Genomic DNA, 21,241 nt, shown 5'->3' with positions numbered 1-21,241 from the left:
AGTCACATGCTGTAGTTTCATCTTAAGTATCTTAAGTCCCTAGTTGTGGAAAAAAAATCAACATAGCTACGTGTCCTTGAACTCTGGGTAACACCGTAGAAATCTGTATTTTAAATTTTAGTGCTATAAATAATTACAAAAAATAAAGGATAATAAATCAGTTTACATATTTAAAATCTTAGATTTAATATTACTATTAATATAGAAAATTAACAGAACTACAGCGTGACTAAACTGCATTAGATAAGCATGAAGGCTTACTAAAACTATATACAAGTGACCAGCAGGGGCGGGTGACCTACACGGTGTGGAATGATGAAGTCAAAACGCTGTCGACTGATAACTTAAATTTAGTGAAAATTTATACAAAAGTTCTTTAAAATTATGAAACATGATGCGGAAGAGCAGTTACAAAAATAGGTGTAAGATTAACTTTATTTTTGTTAAGGCAACGTCGATATGTGGAGTGAAACAGGCAGGAAAGAGCTCATAGTCTGTATAAAAAGGTGTACTGAAATTGTGGCCACAGTTGGTATTAAAAATGTGTAAATAAGTGAGCTAATTAAAATATTATCTGTTTATTATTATTAGCAATGTTTGAAGAAATTATTCTCAATGTTTATACTTCATTTCACCACAGAACAAACATCGTGTCAACAGTTGCATGATGACATAACATTAGTTCTCTTGCTTAATGACGTACAGTATAAACATTAACAAGAACTCCTAAGCCATTCTGAGTGATGAAACAATGTTAAGTGTCATCTCGCCTGAACAATTACCGACAGAAACACACTGTGAGGCCAGAGACGTATTGAACATCTTTCAGAGTCAGTTTCCTCACACAGTACTTGTAGAAATATAGTGTAGAAACTGTAGAAGGAAGAGGAGGATAAGGAGAAGAAGGAAGGGGAGGATAAGAAGAAAAGGGAAGGGGAGGATAAGAAGAAGGAAGAGGAGGGTAAGAAGGAAGAGGAGGATAAGGAGAAGGAAGAGGAGGCAAAGGAGAAAGAAGATGAGGATGAGGAAAATAAGGAAGAAGAGGATAAGGAGAAGAAGGAAGAGTAGGATAAGGAGAAGGAAGAGGAAGTGGTTTAATACAAGAGAGAGAGAGAGAGAGAGAAAGAGAGAGAGAGAGTACTACACTACCAGCATAAATATTAGATATGATTTACAAATATATAAGTATACTTCACGCATCTATCTTATGTACAGACTTAACCTAAGACAAGGTGATTTATAATTAAAGATAGTTTCTGCCATACCTGTCTCACTGCTCATTGTCTCTCACTGCTTCTCATTGTCTCTCACTATCTCTCGCTGCCTCTCATTACCTCTTACTGTCTCTCACTGCTTCTTATTGTCTCTCACTGTTTTTCATTGTCTCTCACTGCTTCTCAATGTCTCTAACAGCCTCTCATTATGTTCCTCAGTACACAAGACACATCTGTACTACACTTCCTCATTCACAAAGTGGCTGAGAAATCGGACGGACAAGCAAGAAAAATAAACAATTAAGGTAACAGTTGAGTTTACCTCCTTGGGAAGCAGTATTATTCGCTCGGCACCCAAGGGAAGAGGGCAATGGAGCGGTGTACAATTATTTTTATGAAGTAATTTTATTAATCAGGTGTCGCTGTTCCTAGCATACACCAATATGTTATATACGATCTTCAACATCTATATCGGTAGCGTTTGGGGGAGTTAAAACAGACTCAAATAGACAGCTAAGTTTTGACGAGTTAGCGTAATGAGTCTGACAGCTAATTTTTGCTTAGACAGTTAAGTAAGAGTAAGATACGGTAGACACTCTTGGGTTTAATTTGGTGTTGGGATCCATTTTACTCTACAACATTCAACTCTTATACCTCACCTCAAAATAACGCCAATAGCTGCAGAAGGCGAGGGAAACGTTCGTCTGGCGTAGCGTCGAGAAGCGTGTCATTAATGGGACGGAGGTGAACGCCAGAAGCCGCTGGTCGCTTGTGTTGACGCTGGTCTATAGTACAGGCATATGCTTCTTTTACTCACCACTATGGCAATAATTGCATTTAAACCTCATCTTCGTAAAAAAGTTCACATTTTTTACGCTAAACCCTGTACAAAGGTTCACATTTTAAGTGAACACTGTACAGAGGTTCACATATCAATTAGTCGTTGTACAAAGGTTCATATATTTTACGCTAAACTCTGTACAAAGTTCACATTTTGTGCTAAACTCTATACCAAGGTTCACATTTTATGCCAAACTCTGTACAAAGGTTAACATTTTTAAGTGATCATTGTACAAAGGTTCAGACTGCAGATAGACACAAAGGTTGACCCATTTAACTTACACTGTTCATCTTACCATAACCTAAACTAACAATTCAAATAAAAATACAATACCTAAAATACTGTGTAACATTAGCAAATACTTGGACATAACAACACCTTTAAGAGAACAAGAATGATAAGGATGTCAGAATGATGATAAGCATGACAGTAATGGCAAAAATATATCCAATTTTATTGATTTGATATCAAGTTAGTCTTTATTGGTCAGTGACAACGTATGAAATATTTTCATTGGATGTTGACTTCAGGCACAAATGGACGTCAAGTTTTCATTGGTTATTCACAGTACAAGGAAGCGTCTTATTAGCTATTGATAACACTTGGTCTTTGACAATAAAGAAAGAGCGTTTTCGCGATATACTTTTTCCTTTATAAGCCGCAAAGGCCAGTGTGCTAAGTTATCTAACACACACACACAGTATTTCTTCTTATCACAAGGCACTAATATCTCTCAACCAGTTCCATCACAAGGTTTCTAACACGTGTATGCAAGGCAGCAATTTATGATGATGTCGTCACGTAAAGATAAGCATTACTGTACTTTAAATTATTCTTTTACTGATATTTCTACCAATATTTGTATTTTTCAGAATATGCAAATTTCCACTTTATAACATCACTCACAAAGGTTAGTCTTCTGCGATACCTTAACAGAAGGTGGTCAGGTCCTCCGGCTCGTCACAACACAGGTTAAGGGTCTCTCATGGTGACCTTGTTATGATATATCTATAGAACAAGATGGAATAAGAGACACTATTTGTTTATATCATTGTGTTCTCTACTGCTGCAGGGACGGTCGCCGGCAGGTAGGGACGGTCGCCGGCAGGTAGGGACGGTCTCCGGCAGGTAGGGACGGTCTCCGGCAGGTAGGGACGGTCGCCGGCAGGTAGGGACGGTCGCCGGCAGGTAGGGACGGTCGCCGGCAGGTAGGGACGGTCGCCGGCAGGTACAGATGGAAAAGTAAACTTGTTTTCTGATTTTTTTTCCTTGGGGCGGTGGGGGCAGTAGTGGGTGCTTGAGTTCATGAAGCCTTTACAAAAGTTCTTATTGATCTAGAATACTTAATACAGCTTGTCCCAGTTACAAGCTGGGAAATATAAGAATTTGTGTGCGAATATGTTGCTAAACGCACTAGTATGTTGGTAAACGCACGAGTATGTTGCTAAACGCACGAGTATGTTGGTAAACACTGGAGTAGCTAAGAGTGATTGAATCATTCTTCCGCTCTCACACACGACTTGCACTCTCCACAGTCCAGGTCAAGACTGTCTTCTACTAAGGCTAGAAAAGGGATAAAGGAGCCCCCTTGTGGTGCCGCAGCTGCTGGTTGAAGTTGGCAGCTGCGGCGGCCGCGGTATACTGTGTAGGGTAGTGGAAGGCCGCAGCCGCAGTCTTCATGGTGTCCACGGGGAAGTGCTGGCCACTCATCAACATCTCCCCACCGCTCATCATAGTGCTGGAAGGTAAACATGTTAGGAAATCAGTTCAGTGCTGAGGAAAACATGACATGTTCCTGGCGTCAATAATGAAACGCTTAATAAAACATATATAATATTTTATATAATCTACCTGCCATTAAAACCTTTAATAACCAGAGTCATGTGAAGGTGAAACATCCTCCCAGGTGTGACTTGGTAGACAAGAGAGGGACATAACTCACTCAAACATCAAGAGGAAACATGGCAGAGATCAGCTTCACACTTCATCATCATCATCATCATCTAAACCCACCATTTGTATCCTTGACTGAGCTCTTAGTGTCGAGGATAGTTAAAGCACCATCCTCTGAGATATTTTTAACCTTAACCTTTTAAATCTTTGGACGGTTAAACCATCGTCCACAAAGGGTTAACTCATCGTCCGCAAAGGGTTAACTCATCGTCCTCAAACGATTAAATCATCGTCCTCAAAGGGTTAACTCATCGTCCTCAAAGGGTTAACTCATCGTCCTCAAAGGGTTAACTCATCGTCCTCAAAGGGTTAAATCATCGCCCTCAAAGGGTTAACTCATCGTCCTCAAAGGATTAAATCGTTGTCCTCAAAGGGTTAAGTCATCATCCTCAAAGGGTTAACTCATCGTCCTCAAACGATTAAATCATCGTCCTCAAAGGGTTAACTCATCGTCCTCAAACGATTCAATCATCGTCCTCAAAGGGTTAAATCATCGTCCTCAAAGGGTTAAATCATCGTCCTCAAAGGGTTAACTCATCGTCCTCAAACGATTAAATCATCGTCCTCAAAGGGTTAACTCATCGTCCTCAAAGGGTTAACTCATCGTCCTCAAAGGGTTAACTCATCGTCCTCAAAGGGTTAACTCATCGTCCTCAAAGGATTAAATCATTGTCATCAAAGGGTTAACTCATCGTCCTCAAAGGATTAAAACATCACCATTATCATCAAAGGGTTAACTCATCGTCCTCAAAGGGTTAAATCAGTTAGTCAGATAGATACGTTCTTACACCTCCAGTTATGAGGGAAATTCAACTTAGGAATCTTTGAGTATTTGACCCATAACAGAAGGGAAGACTTACCTGTAGTTGTCGTAAGGTATGTGATGGTGGGCGTGGTGATGGGCGCCCCATGCCTCACTGGTCTTAGCGTGGAGGCCGGGGGTCCAGGCGGCCGCCTCGCTATGATGTCCCCCAGAGGCCGCCAGTGTGTTGGAGGCCGAGTAGTCTGTAGCAGAGGTCCCGTGGCCACCCAGGAGGCCGCCATTACCTGACCCTGAACCTCCTGCTGATGCACAACACGGAGTTAATGTACTCTCACTTTACTCGAGTTGCTTATCTCTTACTCTGGGAGCTCTAGCTGATGATTACTTACTCAAGTTCATCTCTCTCCTCACTCTAGTTCCTCCCTCCTTACTCTAGTTAATCCCTCCTTACTCTAGTTCCTCCCTCCCCACTCTAGTTCCTTCCTCCTTACTCTAGTTTCTCCCTCCTTACTCTAGTTCCTCCCCCTTACTCTAGTTCCTCCCCCCTTACTCTAGTTCCTCCCTCCTTACTCTAGTTCATCCCCCCTTACTCTAGTTCCCCCCCCTTACTCTAGAAAGACAGAAAGACAAGTAGACAGAGAGAGGGAAACAAGCAGACAGAGAGACAAGTAGATAGATAGATACAGAGAAAGTAGGGACAAGAGACAGAGAAATAAGTAGAAAGAGAGAAAAAGAACAAGAGACTCACCCTGCAGTAGAGACCCGTGGGTGCCGGAGGTGAAGAGAGAACGATGGACATCAGAAGGGGTCTGGAGGCTGTTGTTCCTGCACTGGTTCATACCACGTTGACGTCTCCTGAAGAACAATGATACACTACAGAGTCAGTACTAGAAGGGGTGGGGAGTAGGGGTGGGGAGTAGGAGGGGTGGGGGTAGAAGAGTGGGGATGGGTTTCTCCCCTCAGATGGAAAAACCTGACAGATCTGATGTCTAACTCACCGTGGGCTTGATGGGCGGCTGCGTGGGCGTGATCGTGGGCGGTGTAGTGGTGGGGGGCAGCACCCATGGTAGTGGAGGCGGTGGTGGTGGCGGCCGCCGCGTGGGAGTGGGCGACTGCGGCGTTGGGTGCTGGATGGAGAGTGGGCGGGAGGGCGGCAGGGTAGGTAGAGGTGGTCATGGCCAGGGCGTTGAGGGCCGTCACGCCCATACCCTGACCTGTCATCTGTTTACGCCAGCGAGCCCGTCTGTTGCTGAACCACACCTGCCGGGAGACAACAGCCGTTAACAGAGAGAAATAATGACTTTTAGGGGATAGAGACAACGATCAACAGAGGAAAACCAGCCGTTAACACAATGAAATAATATTAACAGTAAGGGACATTGGCTGCTAGTTGGAGAGATAAATACTTTTAGTTAGAGAAGGGAGGAGCTCTGTGAGGGGTGAGGCGGCCATGATTAGTGAAGGGTGAGGTGAGGGGTGAAGGGTGAGGTACTTTGATAAGTGAGGGGTGTGGTGAGGGGTGAAGGTTGAGGGACCTTGATAAGTGAGGGGTGCGGTGAGGGACCGTGGGTAGTAAAGGGCGAGGTGAGGGGTGAAGGGTGAGGGACCTTGATAAGTGAAGGGTGAGAGGCCAGTGTCCGAGGGGAGGGAAGGGGGGGGGCTTATGAGGGGTGGACGGGGAGGCCTTCATACATCACTGTCTTTTCTGTCTTCCCATCCGCCCTTTGTCTCTACGTCTGTACTCTGTCTCTTCCCGTCTACTCCTCTCTCTATTACATTACCGTCTCACACCTGAGAGAGGAGTCAACTCTCACCTGGCCTCCGTCGGCCTGGTTCTGTGCTAAGGCCTCCCCTCTACAGACCTTCGGGAATTGGATATTTTAGCATGATGTCTTCCCCATCTGCTTTCATCTCCATCCCTTTAGTGTAAACAAGCGGGTACTGTACTAACTCTGTCCATAGTCCGTTTGTTTCTCTCACAACAGTACAGGAGGAGACTCACCTGCACTCTGGCCTCCGTCAGCTTGGTCCTCTGTGCCAGCTCCTCCCTGGTATACACATCTGGGTATTGTGTTCTCTCAAAGGCCCTCTCAAGTTCCTCCAGCTGCTCGGCAGTGAAGGTCGTTCTGGAGCGTCTCTGTTTACGCTTGATGGGGATGCCCGGCTCGCTTTCCGTGTCGCTGTCAGAGATGCTGCCTCCTCCACCGCCTGCAGGTAAGACCAACATCTGCCGGTCACCATCTGTGGCCGTAGTAGGGGGTAAAGTCATGACCCCGTGAGAGGGTTTTATAAAGGGTGATGTGGAGGTGTTTTTTATTTTAACAATGGATAATATATATTGAGTTGTTGGTCATGATACAGATATGATTAGTTGATATTTTCTTTATTTTGTTTTTCTCACGTTCTCTCTTTACACACACACACACACACACACACACACACACACACACACACACACACACACACACACACACACACACACACACACACACGGAGAACGACAGGTGGACGTCATGACCCACCGTCAGTAACAACACTGATGAAAAGACAACTTATACAAATAACAGGTAACACACAATGGATCTTATTATTAAAACACGGAAGCCTACAGGTGACCCCCCCACACACACACACAGACAGTTGGGCAGCGCAGCCATTATAGACCACCACCAATACTACTGTACCCATAAAAAATTGGCCAGACAATACAATAGGTAGATTACACGTGTAGAAAAGGAGTCAGCAGTGAGAGCCAAGAGAAGGTTAATTATGTCATCCAAAGAAAACGAGGAACCATTGTGTATGGTTGTCATTATAGAAAATGGGAACCTAATATAATAGAAAACGCGAAGTGACGAGTACTTATCCCTCACAACTGATACACTATTAAGAACACGTATGGACGAAAGGACGGCATCTATTCGTATATCCGTCGGGGGATGGTAAACAAGGAACAACACTATCAGTCAGGTCAGGAAGGTAAGAGCAGAGATGAAGAACAACAAGCGCACGTATGACAACAATAACAAGACTACTTTTTATTTTATTTTCTTAGTCTTCTAAAATCTGATTTTGTCTCCTCTTTCCCCTTCACTTCCCCCTCCCTCATCTTTTCTCCCCCCCCCCTACCTCCCCTAACCCCCACTTCCTTCCATATCTTACCCCTAATTCTTTCCTTCCCATCACCTCTTCTGTCACCTCCCCCTCCTCCACTTCCCCCACCTCCTTCCCCACCTTTCCCCAAGAGACAAGCATCTAATAAATTTTGAGTACAGTAACATGATAATTTATCCCGACAACCAGATATAACTCTGGCTGGTAGCATGAAGACTGCTGATGCTGCATGAACAAAGATCTGTGTTGATAAGATGTTATAGAAAATAAAAATATATAAAATGGAGAGAGAGAGAGAGAGAGAGAGAGAGAGAGAGAGAGAGAGAGAGAGAGAGAGAGAGAGAGAGAGAGAGAGAGAGACCATAATCCCTCGACACTTAAAATTGAAATAATATTCAATGGATTGTGATGATAGTGGAGGTGGCAGCTGTTACCAACGACCACCAGGCACAGCAGCACCATGATGGCACCGTCCCGCTGGTCACATCATTACTGAAGTATTGAAGAAGTGAGAAGTTATCTGTGGGAGAGTTGAGTGGCCGGGCTCAGGGCGGGAGATAGTCTCAAGAGGTAATCAAGATGTTGTTAATTCTAAGAAGGTGTGAGAGGGAGGTTGGTCGCCGCCTTGGTACCACTGTCGAGGACGACCTGGAGAGCGCTATTAGGAAACACTAGGGAGGCCACCAGGTACCATTGTTACCAATGATACCACCTGGGACAACACCGTGCTAATCCCCTCCTGTGCTGATAAGGCGAGAATCACTTACGTGAGTCACCCAGCAGAGGACCTTATGAGGGGGTGGTGGCGTTTACACCTTTCATGTCCTGACCCACACAAATGCCGCCACCATTGTTATAAATGATCCAGTCGGAGCAAGACAGTGCTAATCACCTCATGCGTAATGGGTCGACAATCACGTCCTTAACCCTCCCTCTGGACTCCTTACGGTGGGTCGGGGGTGGGTTCCCTGGTTCTCTCACAGCCACAAATGACTCGTTGTGGTGTGGGTGGGTCGTGGTGGGCTGGACGTGCTGTTGGTATTGACACGCTCATTATGTACCAATTGCAACTAATGTATTGCACGATAATTTATGCAACGACTCATCTGTTACCCGTGTGGGAGGGGGAAGCCTCTGTGTACATGTGTGTGTGTGTGTGTGTATGTCTCTGTATGTATGTATGTATGTATGTATGCATGTATGTATGTATGAGTGTTCTTTTGTTGCTATTCAAGCTCTTGTGTTTGTGTTGTTGTGTGTTTGTTCACGATGTGCGGTGTTGTTCTTAACCTAACTTAACCTAACTTAACCTAACCTAACTTAACCTAACTTAACCTAATATTAACCTAACTGAAACTACCCAACCTGATTAAACCTAACCTAATTCACCTCTAATTTAATTAACTTTAGTTTAATAAAAATAATTATCATAATCTGAAAAACTTACAGAGAGAGAGAGAGAGAGAGAGAGAGAGAGAGAGAGAGAGAGAGAGAGAGAGAGAGAGTAGTATTGTGGTGGGTAAGTGTCATCACGATGATAAATTATCTGGCCACACACCTCTCCCCCCCCCCAGGGTACAGGTGTTGTATCCTCACTGTCTAAGGGAACCTCTTGCATACTACTACTTTTAATAGTATGCTAGTAAAAATTTAATATTAGTCATAACAATAACAGTAATAATAATAATAATAGTAATAATAATAATAATAATAATAATAATAATAATAATAATAATAATAATAATACCATTACCACATATAAAGAAGCCATATAATTAAATAAATACAATAACAAATCGTTAAAACGTGTCCATAACATTGTTGAGGAAATATTACAAGTTTGGTTGTGTTCCGTCAAGCTGCCGTCTGTGAGTTCACTACTTACTGCAGCGTCCAGGTCACCTTAATCTCCTGTTACCTGTACTGCATTATGGTCAGGTTATAGTGGAGAGAGAGAGAGAGAGAGAGAGAGAGAGAGAGAGAGAGAGAGAGAGAGAGAGAGAGAGAGAGAGAGAGAGAGAGAGAGAGAAAGATGAATAAAGATCAAGAAAGTTGAAATCATCGGAAGTAGAATTAGAGGAAAATAAGATGCAGAAAAGAATGGTTATCTCAATAGTAGAGTTAACTATAGAGAGATAAAGGCGAGGCAGGGGAGAAGAGGTCAAGTTGTAACAGTTCTTGGTGTTGTTTGTGACTAAAGACGAGAGAAAAGACCAGGAGAAGATATACACATGTAATATTCCACGTAGAAGAGATAATAAGTGTAGAGGCCATGAACGTTGCAGATAATCAGATGCAATGACGGAGCCAGAGTCACACATTAAGCTGGAAGAGTCAGTTCACATCCCGGAGAGTGTACGAGGAGCCCCTTCCCGAGAACCACTCAAGCCAGTTACTGAAGTCTGCTGTGTCATGGCTTGGGTGGGGGAGGGGGGGGGGGTATGATGAGTGTTAGAGAGGGAGAATGGGTGTGGCTTTCTTGTGCTGGGCGACTTGGGAAAGACTTAAGCTTCACCCCAACACGTGGCGAGTGAGTGTGATTAGGTGGAGGAGGCGACGTGAAGGACAACAGTACAATAGCTTGAGGTGTGGACATAGTAGAGGACCGCACAGGTGACCACGTCGAAAATATGAGAATATCATCATTATTTCGTTTGGTAAACCTTCTAATACCACATCAATGTCCGAGGGGCCACAACTCTGTACAATAATGATACAAAATTCTGATAATCAAATTCATCTAAGATCTTGTCATGGTAAATTTACACAGCAAATTTGCTTAAACTCCACTTCTATAAACTTAAGTTATCATGTTTACAGCTCCTGATGGGACAGAGAGACAGATAGACAGACACACAGACAGTATTACCCTCTGCCCCTCCCCATCCAAGACGGCGGAGGGAAGGGTGGGTGAGGGGGGGGGGTGGGAGAAGCGTTCACGCATCCTCTACATGTAGTATTCTGAACACAAACGGGTTCATGTAAGGCAGAATAACAACGATTTAATTGAGTTATTTTTCTTTCAGCTTCTGTCATGGATATTCAGGCGGCGTCCACAGAGCAGGTCATTACCATCAGGACCTACTGTATGTTAATAAATTGTCCCCCCTTGAGAGAATTAACTACCCCAACTGCTTAGTAACCCCGTTCGGTACACACACAAACAAGGTGGTTGTCCTTACGTCTGGCAGCTAACTAACTACGACCAGTCATGTTGTCATGTGCTATGTTGTCTTCTTGTTAGTGTCACTGTTATTGTTATGTTGTTATGTGTTATGGTGAGCTCTTGATATTGCCACTATTACTGTTATTGTTGAAAGTATAACATCGCCACTGTTTTGCTGTACGAATATTATCATCACAGTTAATGTTAAAAGAATATTATTACACGTATCTCACCACCTAAAAGTTATCACCATTACATCACAACTACCAACCATCCGCCACACAATAAACAGAGTTGTCAACCCATACATGTAAGAATCACAGACATCTACCCTGAGTCCACCCAGCTGTGAATTGGCCTAACTTTACAGATGAGGAAGTAAAAAGATGTCAAGTGCAGTGCCAGCCATACCAAAAAATAGGGTAAGTCTATAGTGCGCTGTATCCCACTGACCCTAATAGGTCGCCAAGCGTACAGGACCTACTTTCACTTTTTACCCATTGGTTTTTATCCCATTCCTATTTACATGTAAAGAGAGAGACAGACAAACACACGAATACTGATGACAACGCTACGCTTTGGAATACCTGAATGGGTTAACCTAATGTAGCAGGATCAGGGGCCAAATTTTTATGCTAAAACAGCGAATTTGGTCTGGATACGTTCAGACTAGTGGTAGGTTAGGTATGGTTTGGTTAGGTTAAGTTTGGTTGTGTTAGGGGTTGGTTAGGTTAAGTTAGGTTGTGTTAAGGGTTAGTTATGTTAAGTTAGGTTAGCTAGGCGTGGTGTGTTTTGGTTAGTTCCGGGTTCGGGTTCAGAGATCAATGAATCCCTCTACACAAGCCTCTTATGAGTATGGTGGGTCAGGGGATCAGATCTTGAACCATCCTAGGTGTAGTAGAACTGATGTTATATACTGAACGGTGATTGTGATGACTACTGGGTTATTATTGTTATTGTTACCATTAGTGTTATATTATTGTTCGTTTAATCCAAGAAGAAAAACTATCGCACGAAACTAGACACGTTCTCTTAGTTACGAGGAAATAATCAATCGTACGAACCCTTGTGACTCTGGTCATCGGGGCAAGGGATGGCGGGGTGGGCGGGCGAGAGAGACGCAGCCTTTGTGATGTGATAAGTTGTTCTGTCAGCGCCTCTGCAGTGTGTCGTTCCAGAGACGGCGGGAGGCCCGACCAACTCTTTCTCCTTTAACACTTGTTCCAGGAAGATATGACGCTATTTGATGCTTATTTGTGGCCACGGGGGGTGAGGGGCTGGGGGTAGGAGGGGGGGGTGGAGGGTGTGGCACTTGAGGGGAGGGTGTGACACTGGCGAGGTGGAGGGGAGGGTGTGACACTGGCGAGGTGGAGGGAGAGGTGTGACACTGACAAGAAGGGGGGGAGGGGTTGGAAGTTATACAGAACACCGAGATAAACTGTGCACGAGGTCATAAGTTTTCATCATGTACTGTAGCATTGTCCAGCAGCCATTGGTCCCTGTCTGTGTTAAGACGAATTTAGGGAAAACCTATCTTATGCGAAAACCATCCATTAGTCAGGTCAGGATATGTGGGATTTGGGTTGACTAAACTCCAACAAAAATCAATTAATAAAAGCGTAAGTTGGCGCCAAAGAGACTAATGATAATATAATTCTCTGTGTTGCTGAAGAACCGATAAAAGTCTCTGTGTGTGAGGAAGGAGTGTTGGGGCGGGAGAGGGAGGGGGGACTGGGGGCAGGAGAGGAAGGGGACTGGGGGCGGCTGGGGGCGGGAGAGGAAGGGTGCTGGGGGCGGGAGAGGGAAGGGGGACTAGGGGCGGGAGAGGGAAGGGTGCTGGGGCGGAGAGGGAAGGGGGACTGGGGTGGGAGAGGGAAGGGGGGAACTGGGGGCGGGAGAGGGAAGGGAGGACTGGGGGGTGGGAAGGGGACTGGGGGGGAAGGGGGGACTGGGGCGGAGAGGGAAGGGGACTGGGGGCGGGAGAGGAAGGGGACTGGGGCGGGAGAGGAAGGGGCGGAGAGGGAAGGGGACTGGGGGGCGGAGAGGGAAGGGGTGCTGGGAGAGGGAAGGGGGACTGGGGGGTGGAGAGGAAGGGGAACTGGGGGCGGGAGAGGAAGGGGGGACTGGGGGTGGGAGAGGGAAGGGGGACTGGGGCGGGAGAGGGAAGGGGGACTGGGGGCGGGAGAGGAAGGGGACTGGGGCGGAGAGGGAAGGGGTGCTGGGGGCGGGAAAGGGAAGGGGGTTAAGGCATTTGACTATTTCCAAAGTAACCCAGAAACAATGGTACTACCCTTTATTTCCGGGAGGTGTTAGCGCTCGTACAAGAATTTTAAAGCAATCTCTTAAACCAGTCATCTCTGACACTCACTTGTTCACAAACAGACAGACAGAGACACGCATCACCACAGGGGTAAAGGACAAGGCGGGGGATAAAAACATACATCTGAGAACGTTAGCCCGAATAAGTACATAAATAACCAATAATATCAACGCTTCTGTTCCCCGCACACCGTCGACGTGTAGTGTGAGGCGACTCTAAAGCTGGACTAATGCCCCACTAATAACCATATTTACTTGTAGAGGCGAACCTGAGTGAGGGTGTCAAGTACCTATAAAGTAGGTTTTTTTCTTTGATCTTACACTCGGCCTCAGGCGGGTGATGGATCGCTGCCTGGTGGTGTGTCTCTAGACTAATGTTATACCAGATACGATACTTACTGGTGTATGTCAACACTTGTATGACTCGGGTGTGCTTGAGAGAATGATGACCGCGCGAAGTCACATCCTTCCTCACCTTGTACAGTATAGTGTGTGAGGATGTTAGAGTTATGCTGTATGGTTGTCTGTCTCCACTAATTCAGTGTTGAAATTAAAGCAATGATAATAAAAACGTGACATTCACTTGTGTTCAGCTATACACGGAAAAAAAAACATTCCTCGCCGCTAATTCATCTCTCAGTAAGGTCAGGAAAGGCACAAACATCTGCCTGGCTAAACGCAACGCAAAATTTATAGATGCAGACAAAGCAAAATGTAAACACTGTGGCAGGAATCTTAACTCTGAACACGACATAAAACAAACACAAAACACTTCTTGATCTTTCTTTCCCTCTCACAGTCCTTGTTGGTCTGGGTGTTGACGCCTTATAGGGGTGTATTTCAAGGTTTATTTCTCTTTGTAATAAAAATATGAGGTGGGGGATGATGGTGGGCCAAGATCTCTACAGAAACGCACACACGACCCGGGATTGTGAGACAGTTTCGAGGTTCACAAAGATTCAAAGCATTTATTTCATCTCCTATTTGGTATTAAGTGAACGTATATATTTAAATAAGTTTATAATTTTAATGTTAATTTGAACGTAATTTTTTTGTGTGAGGTTAAGTTAGTCAGTTAAGGTATGATCTTACATTAACGGTTACGAGGAATATTTAACGCACGAACCTTTGAGACTCTGAGGCAAGAATAACAAGTGAGGAAGAAGAAAGGGCCATACTTGTTCTCTTACGGCTACTTCTCCCGGGGGACACAACACGGTATATGGCGGTGTATTTTAGCTTATTATCTATTGAAGGAAGGGATAAGTTTAGAAGGTGTGAGTTCTCGTATGGTTTGTGAATTTGAATACGAATGTATGATACGTCTGACCTGACAGCTTCTCTCGTCTCTACCACCAACCTGAAAGTTCTCTCGTCTCTACCACCAACCTGAAAGTTCTCTCGTCTCTACCACCAACCTGAAAGTTCTCTCGTCTCTACCACCAACCTGAAAGTTCTCTCGTCTCTACCACCAACCTGAAAGTTCTCTCGTCTCTACCACCAACCTGAAAGTTCTCTCGTCTCTACCACCAACCTGACAGCTTTTCTTGCCTTTACCACCAACAGCTTCTCTCGTCTCTACCACCAACCTGACATTATCTCTCACCTACCACCATTGTTCCTCAGTCCGTGGTGTGTTATGTGACTGTATTTCTCACAATATTCGACTTAAGACTCCCATGACCCTTAAATCAGCCTCGGGACTATCTGGCGCTGGTACAAGATACGTTCCTGGCTCTCTTAAGCTCTGGTGCGAAATGACAGTGACAATGCCGTCTTGTTTATTTTTCCTTTAACTGAGAATAATAATAATCTGTTAATTAAGCAACTGGTTATTATATTCAAGTAAAATGGAAAGTAAACGAAAATTGTACAGCTTCTCTTTATCCAGACGCGGAATAAGTTGATCTTTGGTGGATCATTAACTTGGTAAACTCGGATTCAGAAATAAGTTGTTGGGTAACAATGTTTCCCATACACGAGCATCAGCCGATAGGAGGATCGTCTGCCTCAACAATCTCCAAACACAATTAATTAGCAGCAGGACCACAAGATAGACGAGTTAGTAATTGGCCGCTGGATGAATTAGACAAACAAGGGCTGACTCATTAATTCTTAGGCACGTAGCTTACCGCCCCCCCGCCAGGCGCCGCTCTTTTGTTGTGCTCACTCCCATGGTGTTGTCCTGCTGCTGCTGCTGCCACCATCCATGGTGCTGCCAACAACCATGATAATTGTCCTGTTGCTGCCGCCAACAACCACAGTACTGCCAACATCCATGGTGATATCCACATGGTGATGCCAACATCCATGGTGTTGCCAAGATTCATGGTGCTGCCAACAACCATGGTGTTGTCCACCTGATGGTGTTAACAATATCCGTTGTCGGGTGTATGTTCGGCCTACAGCCTAGGACGTGTGGTAGTCTCTCAGTGTTATACAGCTCAGGAGAACGTGTTGTCTCCCAGTGTTATACAGCTACAGGAGACGCTCCCAGTGTTATACAGCTACAGGAGAACGTGTGGTAGTCTCCCAGTGTTATACAGCTACAGGAGAACGTGTGGTAGTCTCTCCATGTTATACAGCTACAGGAGAACGTGTGGTAGTCTCCCAGTCAGCTGCTAGTCTCCAGTGTTATACAGCTACAGGAGAACGTGTGGTAGTCTCCAGCACAGTGTTATACGTGTGGTAGTCTCACAGGTGGTAGTCTCCCAGTGTTATACAGCTACAGGAGAACGTGTGATCTCCTCAGTGTTATACAGCTACAGGAACGTGTGGTAGTCTCCCAGTGTTATACAGCCACAGGAGACGTGTGGTAGTCTCTCCAGTGTTATAGCTAGCTACAGGAGAACGTGGGTAGTCTCCCAGTGTTATACAGCTACAGGAGACGTGTGTGTAGTCTCTCAGTGTTATACAGCTACAGGAGAACGTGTGGTAGTCTCCCAGTGTTATACAGCTACAGGAGAACGTGTGGTAGTCTCTCAGTGTTATACAGCTACAGGAGAACGTGTGTGAGTCTCCCAGTGTTATACAGCTACAGGAGAACGTGTGTAGTCTCTCAGTGTTATACAGCTACAGGAGAACGTGTGGTAGTTCTCTCAGTGTTGTACAGCTACAGGAGAACGTGTGTGTGTCTCCTCAGTGTTATACAGCTACAGGAGAACGTGTGTAGTCTCCCAGTGTTATACAGCTACAGGAGAACGTGTGAGAGTCTCTCAGTGCATACAGCCACAGGAGAACGTGTGGTAGTCTCTCAGTGTTATACAGCTACAGGAGAACGTGTGGTGTCTCCCCAGTTATACAGCTGTAGTACAGCTACAGAGAACGTGTGCTGGTGTTAGTCTCCTCAGTGTTATACAGCTACAGGAGAACGTGTAGTAGTAGGCCTCTCTCAGTGTTATACAGCTACAGGAGAACGTGTGGTAGTCTCCCAGTGTTATACAGCTACAGGAGAACGTGTGTAGTCTCCCCAGTGTTATACAGCTACAGAGAACGTGTGGTAGTCTCCCAGTGTTATACAGCTACAGAAGAAACGTGTGTAGTCTCCAGTTTATACAGCACAGGAGAACGTGTGGTAGTCTCCCAGTGCTATACAGCTACAGGAGAACGTGTGGTAGTCTCTCCAGTGCTATACAGCTACAGGAGAACGTGTGGTAGTCTCCCAGTGTTACAGCTACAGGAGAACGTGTGGTAGTCTCTCAGTGTTATACAGCTACAGGAGAAGTGGTAGTCTCTCAGTGCTTATACAGCTACAGTGAGAACGTGTGGTAGTCTCCCCAGTGTTATACAGCTACAGGAGAACGTGTGGTAGTCTCCCAGTGTTATACAGCTATAGGAGCTACAGTGTGGTAGTGGTAGTCTCTCAGTGTTATACAGCTACAGGAGAACGTGGTAGAGTGTTCCAGTGTTATACAGCTACAGGAGAACGTGTGGTAGTCTCTCAGTGTTATAGTGCTACAGCTACAGGAGAACGTGTGGTAGTCTCTCAGTGTTATACAGCTACAGGAGAACGTGGTAGTCTCTCAGTGTTATACAGCTACCAGGAGGGAGCGTGTGGTAGTCTCAGTGTTATACAGCTTACAGGAGAACGTGTGGTAGTCTCTCAGTGTTATACAGCTACAGGAGAACGTGTGGTAGTCTCTCAGTGTTATACAGCTACAGGAGAACGTGTGGTAGTCTCTCAGTGTTATACAGCTACAGGAGAACGTGTGGTAGTCTCTCAGTGTTATACAGCTACAGGAGAACGTGTGGTAGTCTCTCAGTGCTATACAGCTACAGGAGAACGTGTGGTAGTCTCTCAGTGTTATACAGCTACAGGAGAACGTGTGGTAGTCTCTCAGTGTTATACAGCTACAGGAGAACGTGTGGTAGTCTCTCAGTGTTATACAGCTACAGGAGATCTCGGATTCACAATCGCTCGTAACTGAGTGGTTTGAGATATGACACTAAGATGGCGTCGAAATTGTACCTGAGACTCTACCGTCACTAAACGTCATCTGTCTTCATTAAATATTCATTAGTAATGTAGTTATTCCTCTCAGTTAAACTATGACATGGGATAGTTATTTAGAACGCAGCCAATCAGCTCATTCATCTCCCATTTACTGAATTATATCAGCCAATAAGCCTTTCTGCCCCCAATCTCAGGATTAAGGTAAACAATCGTCTTAATACTGCCCCAATCACATGATAAGGACGACCAATCAATGCATTCCTTTCTGAAACACAGAAAAAGTGAGCCAATCATTTCTTTCCTTTTAATATCTCGATTAGGGTAGTAGGTATGCTAATTTTGTCCCAATCACTGAATTAGGGCAGCCAATCAGCTTAAGCTTGCCTTTAATAAATGGATTATATAGGATAGACAAGACGACCATATCTGCCCCAAACAGTGGACTAGATTTGTTATTATCTTTGACTAGAATGGTTACCGATGGATTAGGGCGGTTCTCCAGTGGATCAGGATAGATAATCAATGGATGAGAATGGCTAATCACTAGTACTGGATGGCTAATCCTAGTGTGAGGATGGATAATCATGGGATTGGGTTGGCTAAATCATGGATTAGGGGGATTCCAATCACTTCATTCATGTCCCAATCAGTGGATTAGGATGGCCACAATGCAGCCACAAAAGGACCGACACTGAAGCCTTCACTATCGCTCGCCCGCCATCATGGCGTCGACTTTAGCGCACTGCGGGGTACCTGGGCGGGCCACCAGGGGGCCTCGCCCAGGGTGACCAACACCACCAACAATTACGTTGATTTTATTACAATTTACAACATTTCAGGCTTCTGTTTGGGATTTATTGCGGTATTGTAATTCGGGTTAAAGTGTCCAGCGACCCAATAAAGCTGTGACTGTAAGCGAGGTCTTTTTATTCATGGGAGGAATATTGTACATCACAGCGCGCCATCTTCACCCAGTCATGTCTTCCTGCTTGGTAAAGAGACTCAGCCATGGCGGCGAGGAAGGCTACTAGACTCCCTTATCACGGAGGGACAAAGGAGTCTTTGTAGTTTATCGCTGGTTGAGCCTCGTATATCAGGGATTGACGGTGGCTCGGCTAAATCAGGTGTTGAAGCCTGCTGGGAGTTCATGTTCCCGCGGCCCTCACCCAGTGGGGGCCCAGACCACCCGACGGACGAGAGGAAGGGCGGACACACGGAGGAACAGGCGAGGGGAAGGGCGGGGGGCGTACGAGGGGAAGGACGGACGAGAGGAAGGACGGGCGGGAGGAAGGGAGGACGGGAGGAAGGACGGATGACTAGCGGCAGGTGTTTGTTACATTATGTCTAACACCTACTTACTTGAGTCTCGCGTCAGTTTATACACAAGTTTTAGTGTCGTGGCCTAAACTTTCTCCTTCGATGTGTTCTGACATTCTTAAGAGATAAACTAACAGTATAAGTCGGCCACTGAAGGCACAAGACGGGCGAACCCGCGTCTGACGTAGTGCCCACTGATGTGTCATTGTACGTGGATAATGACGCTTTAGGCAGAGGGTGACCGAACGTTTGTCTGGCGTAACTTAATGTCGAATAAATAATGAAAGAAACGCTAAAACTTATATCATAACAAGACACCAGTGATGGCAGGTGGCGGGCGTATGTGGCGTAGCTCCCTTAAGCGTATAGTCATTAGTGCCTGAGTGTAACAGGTAGTTCGCCAAGCGCCAGATGATTGCGCGTGCTGGCGCTGTTTTTGCATGTTACGGATCTCGTTGTGTTTTTTACCGTTCTTTATCGACTAATGTTCCTGAAGCCTTTTATGGTCTTCTATAATCTCTTTGATTATTTGTTCCTCATAGTATTAAATCATATTCATCATCTTTGACGTCAACACACCTCACTCACCTACCTTCCTGCCTCTCACACTCTCTCCTGTAGAGTCTAACACCAACTACGACGACATATTTTTCAGTTTAAGTGAAGTAGTCAGATGGGTTTTAACATCTCCAGTAAGGGAGAAAAAGGGTTTTGAAATCTTTGAGACCTGAGACTTAAGATATTAAGAAGCTATTTGGTAATATGTGATAATGGCATTTCCTGGTGGAGGGGGGAGGGGGAGTGAGGGGGGGGGGCAGGTGAGAAGAAAAGTCCACTCACACTTCCCTTTCTTTTCCCCTCCCCCTCCAGTGTGAGTTTCTCCCTTACACCTCCCTCCTTCAGGAAGCGTGAGCACCTCCCTCACATAGACCACATAACATGCTCGAGGAACTAAGTGATGTATGCATCATGTAAATTAAATCTTCCACACTACCTACACCCCATCCATTGCCAGCCCTGACGATCACTCCGCCAGCCACGCCTCCTGCCTCTTATGTATTCCCTCGTTAAGGTCGAGGATACCCTGGCACCTGAGCGATGAAGTGGGCAGGTGAGCGAAGGTGTGTGGGTGAAGGTGGGAGGTGAGAAATCCATTATGTGAGGTGATGTCCGACACTACGTGGTGCTAATAGAACCTGGCGGCCTCCCCTACCGTCTCCCCCCCTCCCCTACCCCGTCTCCTCTACTCTCCTCCCCTACGCCTTCTCCTCTCCAGCACGCCTCCGCCTTCTCTCCCCCACCCGTACCTCTTCTTCTCTCCCCCACCCGTACCTCTTCTTCTCTCCTCACTCTCCAGCACGCCCCCTCCTTCTCTCTCCCTACCCGTACCTCTTCTTCTCTCCCCACCCTCCTTCTTCTCCCTCCACTCTCCAGCACGCCCCTCCTTCTCTCCCCTACCGCACCTCTTCTTCTCTCCTCCACTCTCCAGCACGCCCCCTCCTTCTCTCCCCCACCCGTGCCTCTTCTCCCCGGCACCCCTCCTACTCACCCTGCCCCCAGCACACTCCACGCTAAGCTATCTACTACTCTCCCTACCTCCTTACTCCCCCCGTTACCTCAGGAAGAGAGAGAGCCTCTAGTGAAGGTGCAAGTCAGTCGGGAGTTAAAGGTCATTTTGCCGTAGTTCTGATAATGTAATTAAACTCTCTCTCAACCCCAGGTAGGTTAGGTTAGGTTAGGTAAGGTTAGGTTAGGTTAGGTCAGTCTTTCGGTGACATAAACAGGGGTGGATAGAGGAGGAGGTAGAAGGTGAAGGGAGAGAAGGAAACGGAAAGGAAAGAGGGAAGGACAAGAGAGGGACGGGAGGGAAGGAAAGAAAAAGGGAGGAACGAGAGACCGGAGAAGAAAGGGAAGGAAAACGGGAGAGGGGAGAAGGGAGAGACGGGAGGGGAGAACGGAGAGGGGAGAAGGGAGAGACGGGAGAGGGGAGAACGGAGAGGGAAGAAGGGAGAGACGGGAGAAGGGAGAGACGGGAGAAAAGAGACCAGAGAGGGAAGGGACGGGAGAAGGGAGAGGGGAGAGAAGGGAGAGACGAGAGGGA

At 45.8% G+C, this 21,241-nt stretch overlaps 1 protein-coding gene across 1 annotated transcript in view; it reads right to left on the bottom strand.

Moving 5' to 3' along the window:
* Positions 1 to 1,092: 1,092 nt before the first annotated feature.
* LOC121871978 (protein gooseberry-neuro-like) overlaps positions 1,093 to 21,241 on the bottom strand; it is a 36,867-nt gene continuing 16,718 nt past the window's right edge. The window contains exons 4-8 of the mRNA XM_042374599.1: positions 6,723 to 7,012; positions 5,745 to 6,031; positions 5,520 to 5,626; positions 4,869 to 5,070; positions 1,093 to 3,793 (exon numbers count right to left, since the gene is read on the bottom strand). Coding sequence (XP_042230533.1) covers positions 3,619 to 3,793; positions 4,869 to 5,070; positions 5,520 to 5,626; positions 5,745 to 6,031; positions 6,723 to 7,012 — 1,061 coding nt within the window. The 3' untranslated portion in view covers positions 1,093 to 3,618. The remainder of the gene's footprint in view (positions 3,794 to 4,868; positions 5,071 to 5,519; positions 5,627 to 5,744; positions 6,032 to 6,722; positions 7,013 to 21,241) is intronic.

The sequence above is a fragment of the Homarus americanus genome, unplaced genomic scaffold, assembly GCF_018991925.1.
Source record: "Homarus americanus isolate GMGI-L3 unplaced genomic scaffold, GMGI_Hamer_2.0 scaffold51476, whole genome shotgun sequence".
NCBI classification, from domain to species: Eukaryota; Metazoa; Arthropoda; class Malacostraca; order Decapoda; family Nephropidae; genus Homarus; species Homarus americanus.
Note: the sequence above shows the minus strand (reverse complement) of the source record. Positions and strands in the feature narration are given on the sequence as shown.